The sequence below is a fragment of the Lottia gigantea genome, assembly GCF_000327385.1.
Source record: "Lottia gigantea unplaced genomic scaffold LOTGIsca_16, whole genome shotgun sequence".
Taxonomy (NCBI): Eukaryota; Metazoa; Mollusca; class Gastropoda; family Lottiidae; genus Lottia; species Lottia gigantea.
In genome coordinates, this window is record NW_008707965.1 from 3,288,199 (window position 1) to 3,297,242 (window position 9,044).

At 34.3% G+C, this 9,044-nt stretch overlaps 2 protein-coding genes across 2 annotated transcripts in view; one reads left to right on the top strand and one right to left on the bottom strand.

Moving 5' to 3' along the window:
- LOTGIDRAFT_158322 (hypothetical protein) overlaps positions 1-5,270 on the bottom strand; it is a gene marked incomplete at both ends in the record, with an annotated part of 6,545 nt that extends 1,275 nt beyond the window's left edge. The window contains 7 exons of the mRNA XM_009051035.1: positions 193-307; positions 1,089-1,200; positions 1,901-2,017; positions 2,414-2,538; positions 3,005-3,071; positions 3,550-3,624; positions 5,082-5,270. Of these exons, the coding sequence (XP_009049283.1) occupies positions 193-307; positions 1,089-1,200; positions 1,901-2,017; positions 2,414-2,538; positions 3,005-3,071; positions 3,550-3,624; positions 5,082-5,270 (800 nt within the window). The remainder of the gene's footprint in view (positions 1-192; positions 308-1,088; positions 1,201-1,900; positions 2,018-2,413; positions 2,539-3,004; positions 3,072-3,549; positions 3,625-5,081) is intronic.
- A 1,278-nt stretch (positions 5,271-6,548) lies between these two features.
- Positions 6,549-8,287, top strand: LOTGIDRAFT_186676 (hypothetical protein). The gene is made up of 4 exons (XM_009051036.1): positions 6,549-6,566; positions 7,066-7,155; positions 7,479-7,662; positions 8,157-8,287. Exons 1-4 carry the CDS (start codon positions 6,564-6,566, stop codon positions 8,276-8,278), a joined length of 399 nt encoding a protein of 132 aa, XP_009049284.1. The 5' UTR covers positions 6,549-6,563; the 3' UTR covers positions 8,279-8,287.
- Positions 8,288-9,044: the final 757 nt, after the last annotated feature.

The following is a 9,044-nucleotide window of genomic DNA, read 5'->3' on the forward strand; positions in this document are numbered from 1 at the left end:
TGATACTATTGCAGTCAAGGTATAAGACACAGTTTGTAATAGCTTGACATCGTGAAGATGTATTACAAGAAAGGTAGCTATTACAGTCAAGATTGTCATCATAGCTTTATATTGTGAAGATGTAATACAAGAAATGTGTCAAGGTATTAGACAAAGTTGGTAATATCTTGACAATGTAAAGATGCTACTAACCTGACAATCATAGAGGAAGAAACGTAAGTAGTCAATACAGCCAGTGGTAACCCAAAGCCAGTAAAATACGCCCAGTTTCTCTCAATTAGAGATAATCTCGTATGAACCTCGACACCTGGAAATATAACATAAAGTCAAATCTGATAATATATTTACTCATCTACAGTAGAATGCAGACAAAACAATAAAAGCAAGTTAAGTCCTAATTTTCTGATCTAAATGAAATGAAGTTTTACAACCCCCCCCCCCTTTCAAAAATGTTTCGCACCCCCACTTTATACTTTTTCACAAATTCTTTGCAACAAAATATGTGTCAGAATACACCAGATCAATTCAATATTTCAAAAATTTTCTTTAGAGAGAGACTTGCGACTGTGACGCCTCGACAGAGTTGCTGCATTTTGAATTTCACCTCAACATTGTCCCCCATTTTAGTTAGTCTGCCCACTATTTGTACCCACAGTCTCAGAAAGCTGGCGGGAGCCACGGTGGCTCAGTGAGTTAGACGCTTGCTCGCTAACCTGAAGGTCCAGGGTTCAATCCCGGCATAGGTCGAGATAATACCTTCAGATTTTTCAACCCGGTTTCCCCCTGTCAGTGATGCAGGTACGAGGGGTTGACATGGAAAAAGTGTCTAGTCGTTCGGATGGGACAATAAACCGAGGCCCTGTGTGCTACAGGCTGTGCACGTTAAAGATCCCTCGACAGTTGGAATTCAAAAAAGAGCAGGCTAATGCCGCTGTCCTGGCCAAATTTCCCTCATTGCACCCTACATGGCGTTGCCCGTCTTCATTAGCCCACATTGTGCAGAAAAGTAGGACGTAAAACTCCATTCATTTCATTTCATTTCAGAAGGCTGGCGCCCCCATTGAGTCAAGAATTCATATCTAACCTACCTTTATTGAACCATTTATATTCAAACGCATACAGAGAATACAATAAACACATGTGTATTAGACTGATAATCTGACCAACTCCATAGATAGGTAGTAACTTGATTAACATGGCCTATAAAAATATACAAAACATGTCCATGTTGAAATTTAAGACCCAAATAGAACCTCTTAACTTATAACGAGTATAAAGATCTGCATAAACAAAATTTGTCCAATACATGAATAAAATACCAAAAAGATAGCTAAAAATAATCAGACAGACAAATCAAGTCATTTTACTCAAATAGATGATATAATTGAAAGCAGTGGTCTAAGGGGAGATAATCTAAAGTAGCATTTGAATTTTCATTACACATTGTTAGTTAACTACTAAATGAAAATTACTAGCGATGTGGACTCTCCAAAAGGGAGTTTTGGAGAAGTATTCAAGGGCGTGGAGATCAAGGATTGAGGGATCAAATTTAAAAGGACAGATACGCCATTTATTCGACTGATCAAACTTTAGCCTTAGAAACTGGAGTTTTTAGCTGTGCTAATCAGTAATAGTGTTCACAGTGCACCGTTGAAATTTGAGCCTTTAAATCCATGTGTGTCCAGAATTATCTGTGCTTGAATGTTAAAATGATAAGTCGTCAGGTTAAAATGCTCTGTGATATATAGAAAAGACATATATTCCTAGTTTGAAGTATTTCTTAAGTTATTGTGTGATTTCTGTATATTTCTAGTACTTCTGAATATTATTTACACATATTCCAAACTAAAATCAACCTCCCAAAATAGCACACCTGTCCCTTTAAAAAACTGGACCTTACCTGAATTAAAAATAAAGCTTGTAAAAACAAACTAAAAGACATATCAGCTACGAAAGTTGATATATTTGGTAGTTGAGGTTTACCATGACGTTTTACATACACAGCATCTGCTATATCCTGTAAAAGACATGAAATTCATAATGATTTCTATGCTACCTTTTAATATTACCAGAAAAAAATAAGCCTGCCACAGTTGAGGGAGAAGGGGGAAGGGTGTATTATTAACAGTGATATAAACATTTCCATATTAACTGGAGGGTAAGAAAAAACTTAAATAAAATGAATGGAGTTTTACATCTTCTGCACAGAAATTTTGGCAGGAGATTGGCATTAGCTTACTCCTCTTCAATATTGGGGGATCTTTCACATGCACAGCCTGTTACAGCCTCGGTTTCCGTCCCCGTCTGAACGACTAGTAACATATAGGATACACCATGTGGTATTAATTTATGAAAATTCAAAAATACTAATTTTTCCAGCTTTTAAAAAAGTTGTGTTTTTATTTTTACTCACCTGAAACCAGAAACAGTTAAGTATTTTAGACAGAACAAACAATGGAAGAATCCACAACGCATCAAACGTAAAAGATAAAATCACAGCCAACCAGGATCCTTTAGTTTCACTGGCACCAGACAAACCTAGAAATAAAATGAACAGAGTTTTACTTTCTACTTTTCTGTATCTAATTGGGCTAATGATAACAGGCAACGCCATGCAGTGAGCAATGAGGAAATTTTGCCAGGAAAACAACAAAGGGACATGGGGTTGAAAAATCTGAAGGTATCATCTACCAGGATTGATCCCTGGACCTTCAGGTCAGCGAGCGAGCGCTGAGACACCGCCGCTCTCAGACACACCTAGAGAGATAGGGCAAATAATAATGAATATAAAATTAACAGATTCTTAATAAAGCCAAGCATTCCCCTGCTGTTTCTCAAAAAATGCCTAGACAGCACCATTCACATATATTTTCTTTCCAACTGTCAACGGATCTTTAACGTACACAGGGCATTGGTTTATTTTCCTATCAAAACAGGTTTTAAAAGATCAAAATCAAGGAGAGAAGCCTGTTAAAATTCAGATTGTAAAGAAACTGTGTTTTACCTGATATAGAATCTATCATCCAAAATATACAGGGCAATACGACATAATAAAATACTTGTATACTGAACTGAAATAATACATAATATAATATATAATATACAGGGCAATACAGCATAATAAAATACTTGTATACTGAACTGAAATAGTACATAATATAATATATAATATACAGGGCAATACAGCATAATAAAATACTTGTATACTGAACTAAAATAATACATAATATAATATATAATATACAGGGCAATACAACATAATAAAATACTTGTATACTGAACTGAAATAATACATAATATAATATATAATATACAGGGCAATACAGCATAATAAAATACTTGTATACTGAACTGAAATAATACATAATATAATATATAATATACAGGGCAATACAGCATAATAAAATACTTGTATACTGAACTGAAATAATACATGATATAATATATAATATACAGGGCAATACAGCATAATAAAACACTTGTATACTGAACTGAAATAATACATAATATAATATATAATATACAGGGCAATACAGCATAATAAAATACTTGTATACTGAACTGAAATAATACATAATATAATATACAGGGCAATACAGCATAATAAAATACTTGTATACTGAACTGAAATAATACATAATATAATATATAATATACAGGGCAATACGACATAATAAAATACTTGTATACTGAACTGAAATAATACATAATATAATATATAATATACAAGGCAATACAGCATAATAAAATACTTGTATACTGAACTGAAATAATACATGATATAATATATAATATACAGGGCAATACGACATAATAAAATACTTGTATACTTAACTGAAATAATACATAATATAATATATAAGAGACAGGGCAATACAACATAATAAAATACTTGTATACTGAACTGAAATAATACATAATATAATATATAATATACAGGGCAATACAGCATAATAAAATACTTGTATACTGAACTGAAATAATACACTTCATTTATGAAAATAAAAATGCTAATACTAATATGAAAAAAAAGTAGAGGTGTTCTTATGACTTGGAAAAATACCAGTTTGTCTCACATGTCCATGATTAATTCATTATTAGCTTAATTAGAAGAGAATTACCAGCAGAATTCCAATGAGTGACCGATCAAGAAAGGTCAAAAAGCCTGTTTGTGTTTATCCAGACTATACATGGACATTTATGATTGGTTAAAACTCTTAATTATATGCAAAAATAACATAATGATATGATTAAGAATACATGATAATTCATTAGAAACACCAATTAATCAAATAGTTTGCTTAATTTGATACTAAAATATAAGGAAACCCATCTTTAAATCAATTGCTGATGTAGAAAGGATAAAAATCTTGGCTGTAACTTACCCAGTTAATAAAACCATTAAAAGCACAACATATCAACACTCTATACATAATCTTTGGTTCACTAAAATATACAACATTTACAAATATATTATACCATTCCAAGTTTTATAACTAAAATTAGCAGGCTATGTCAAGGGGCTTAACTGTAGGTTTGCCGTATTCCATAAAAAACGGTAAACGTCTCTATGACCCACCACAACATGACTAGCCATCAAAATTATCCGACAGAGTCAGTGGATAAGGTTAAATTTCTTCTGCAGGGTGTCTTCAGGTTTTACTGTACAGAGATCTTGACATCCCTCAAATTTCTTATTGTCAATTTTAACCTTAAAATTAGTAAGAAACAAGATAGATCTCTTCATGGTGGGCAGCCTTCACATGTCAAGGTTTCTACGACTGATTTCTGATAAATTTTTTGAACAAATAACTTGCAAATGTGTGGTGTATACCGATCAAATTAAAATTACAGTTTTCATTTTTTGATTTTTTAAAGGGTTTGTAAAGAGGTTTTCAAAATTTTTTATGTGTATTGATAGCATCAATTTGCACATTCCAAATTTTATTCAGACGTCTGTGGTTCCTGCAATTCCACTAAAACTAAGTGTTTGTTGATGTCACTAATCTCCTTGATCTCAAAAAAGGTACGAAATTGTGATCTAATAAATTAGATTGGGTGTATACTTGCCTCTCTTTTACCACTTCTGTGTGTTTCAAACGCTCTGCTCGTCTTTTGGCAAGAGTTGTCATGGGCTCTGGGGCAGGCCTCTGAGACTCTGCAGCCTGGTTGAATTCTGTGTCCAATCTGTAACATGTTACCATTCCAAACACACAGTCTTTAAAACCCCAGGCTACATTCTCTATGGTATTTTTAAAAGTGTCCCCCATCTTCCAACTACAATTTTCTAATTTTCAACTAAACCATTTTTATTTTCATTAAACTAAGTTTTACAGACTGTCAACTGAAATTAAAAAAAAATAGTGAGCACACAAGAAGTTCAGCATTTTTCTTTGAACAAAAATCATCTGTGAAATAATGTATTTTCAGTAAGATTTATAACATTTTAGACTATGTGATGTGATCATATAGATAAATATTTCATATAGATATCCACAACACTACCAATATACTAGTCGCAAGCAAGAATTGGTAGGTATTACTCTGAAAGGTCTGCTTTTGTCCAGCCTTTGACTGTTGTTGGTTGGAATAAAGTCAGAAAATCTAGGCCATATTTTATGGGCATTTTCCACACTAACATCCAAATAGCTATCAGAAGATGTTTTGCTCCAAGTAGGTATGAATTGAGTCCAATTACTCATAATCTGTGGATAGTTTTAGATGAAAAGAGTGACATTGACAACAACACATTTCATGCAAGTAATCCAGCCCTGTCCAATACACTGCACATACAAATTTTTCATAAACTTCCAAATCTTTTGAACATATCTTCAGCAAAAAGGCTTTGAAATGATATTACAATTGATTTTCAATCTAGAATTTCTAACAGCAAGCAATTTATTCAATGTATTGCTATTAGTAGTTTAGGAATCTTGTTAGCTTATTGAGTTTCTTTTGCTCTAAATCACTTACGTACTCTATCCAAAATAACCCCTGGCATTACGTAAGCCTATTTACTAAATATAATCATGACAGGTCCAGTCTAAATCTCGTGACTCAGTACAGTGATCAAGTGCATTAACTGTGAGGCTTTTTGTGTTGGCTGACCAACAGAGGGAAAAGAAAGAAATTAAAATAAATCAACTCTAAGCAACCATCTTGTACAGATTTGATTGCATTTAGTTGGGATTGAAGCTGCCGTGCCCTAATATCAATTTTAAGAGGAACCTTTTGATATAAACCCCCCAATAACCCTTTACCGTTATGATTGAAACTTTCTTTGTTAAATCTATACTTTCGATTTCATCTTTCAATACATACATCAGTGCGCAGTCTCATAGCGTATGTCGCTTAGATCATTAAAATACTACCAAAAGACGATTTTTTATAAAATGAAAAATATTGTGTTTGCATTTTAGTCGTTATTTTTGTTAAAAAGCCCGTTTTAGGAAATATTTCAAAGTTTTTTCTCATGAAATATTTTTGTGATTTTATTTTTCGTTGACTGAAGTCAGACCACGCGCACTTCCGTTCAGCCTCTTTTTCATTTACATTTGTCGAGCATGGTTGGTAGCAAAGATTTGAGACAAATATTTCTCAATTTTCTCCAATAATTCTATTGATCTTCTTAAAATTAACCCATCAAAATTCTTGCCCGATCTTTGATCCATGTTTGTGCGAAATTTTATTTCGCTTTGGTCCTGATTTACTTGAGAAATTGACCCCAAAATAATCGCACGTGTTGGCTGCATAATGAAACAAACATGGCCGTACAATGTTTGGGCTATGAACCGTGTTTGAACCCATGGTCCCTTCTAGGCGTTACTAATCCATTTGATTAGAGTTTTCTGTAACTATGCCCTGCCACCCTACATTTGAACCTATTTTGTATTGAATATTTGTTGGTAGAAGCTAAGGCAATTTGTTGTTGTCCAATAAGATTTGGAAAAGTCCTCCGGTGTAGGAGGCCGGCCCTATTAGAATTTTTAAAAGGCAACTTCTTTGGAGAAAAGTTATTGCTTGGAAATACTCGATAAATCGTAACAAAATTTATATTTATTGTAGGGGGCAAAGAAGCAAGACCCCAAAGCCGGGGCTAAGAAGTCCACTTCAGCTAAACCTAAGAAGGAAGGAGGAGGAAAGGCCAAAAAGAAGGTAGCCTATATGTTTATTGCATTTTCTTTATTGTTTGAGAAATATCTTCCAATGCATTGTACATTGATATAGGGATCTGAAATCTAAAATAAATTTCCTTATATTTGTTCAGTTACATATGAACTATGTAAGTATGAAATTTGGTTTGTATTGAATCGAGTAACATCCAGCAGAGCAGCTTAATAATTTCAAGATATTACAAGCTGGTTATACCCTGCGTGCAATAGCACTCTCGCTGTATCACAGACTGCAGCGATTTGATTTGATTAACAAATACAGCCAATCAGAGCCCTGGATCAGTCTTAATTTGTTTTTTTTTCCAGAAATGGTCGAAAGGAAAAGTCCGAGACAAACTGAACAATTTGGTTTTGTTTGATAAAGCTACGTATGATAAACTTTATAAGGAAGTTCCCAGTTACAAGCTGATCACTCCCTCGGTTGTTTCAGAAAGATTGAAAATTCGTGGATCATTAGCTAAAGTTGCACTTCGGGAATTACACCAGAAAAGTAGGTTTCTGTTTACTAAATCTTATCTTTTGAAATTGGGGCTGGCTGATGGTTGATTTTATTTAACATAACACCCTCCTGATACAAGGTATCCCATCTGCCTCCAGTAGTAGAATTTTAAAAGATTTTCTGAACATTTCATCTTTAGGAAAAATATTAGCGCAATTAAAATTTTCAGTCATGTCTGGATTTTGCTGTTAGACTTCAACTAAATGTTTATGATGTCCCTATTGCCTTATCTGCTGATATCTAAGGGTCTTTGTGATAAAAGGAGGCCATGAAATGCAGCTGTAAGGTGTGCTTGGGTTCGTTATATAGGGAAATCTCTTTCAAGGGACAGATTCAGCATTTTCTAGTGACAATCGTATCTTTGTCTCAAAAACGGAAAATGTATGACTGGAGTAAAATACGATACCTTCATTAGGATAAGTTCTCATTGTAGTTTAAAATTATAGATATTTGTTAGAAATTAAATGTGTTATTCGATATTTCAGAAATGATTCGACTGGTATGTAAACATCATACCCAGATTATCTACACTAGAGCTACAGGAGTCAAAGACAAAAAAGAAGAGGCTCCAGTCAAACCAACTAAAGGCAAAAATAAAGATAAATAAATCATGATTAAATGTCATCTTTTCATGAGGGGTTGGTCTGTAGGGATGGGGACATGGGCTTATATAGGGGAAGGTGCCATTGCTTAAGTGTTCTAATGCATTGGAAACTGCCGAAAAAGTAGGTGAAATTATTACAAAGCAGAAGCAATTTCATGTACAAAGTGGCAAAGAGATCGTATCATTTCCCACAAGGATTAAAGCTAGGACCCAGACTGTCTCGCAAGTAAAAGCAATACGTTTAGACACTGTGGCATAAATGTTTTGAAAATCAAATCTGTACAGACGAAACAGTCCGTTGTTCACATTCTCGTAGCAAATTCAAGAGCAAAAGTAGAATAGTAGTGGACTCAAAAGAGAAGTATTATCTGGTGTTTCACGCGATAGTCGCCAGTGGAGGTCAACTTCATGACTGACTAAGCTGTGTTTGATTATGTAAACTTTCGGTGAAATTGTCTGGTTTAGATGATATGGTTGTTGACGCTCCCACGAGAAGATCGGGCCTAATATCATTAATGATCTGTGCGGAAAGCTGCAGTCATTTATACATATACATACTGTCACTTCGATATAAACTAAGCCCCGCCAGAAGTGGCGGCTTCAACCTCCCGAGATTGTGGTGTACAGATAGGGAGCAGTCCGACTAATGGGGGGACAACTTTCCGAAGTTGAATTCAAAATTCTTTGGGGGTGTCTTGTTGCAAGCCTCTCCTGGAGGGTTCTCCAAGAGAATTACAGACATGTTAAAAGTCGAGATATCTGAGATTGG

Coding starts and splice junctions, on each gene's coding strand:
- LOTGIDRAFT_186676 (XM_009051036.1), top strand. Junction 7,156..7,478: donor GAGGAAAGGCCAAAAAGAAG/GTAGCCTATATG, acceptor TTTTTTTTCCAG/AAATGGTCGAAAGGAAAAGT. Junction 7,663..8,156: donor TCGGGAATTACACCAGAAAA/GTAGGTTTCTGT, acceptor TCGATATTTCAG/AAATGATTCGACTGGTATGT.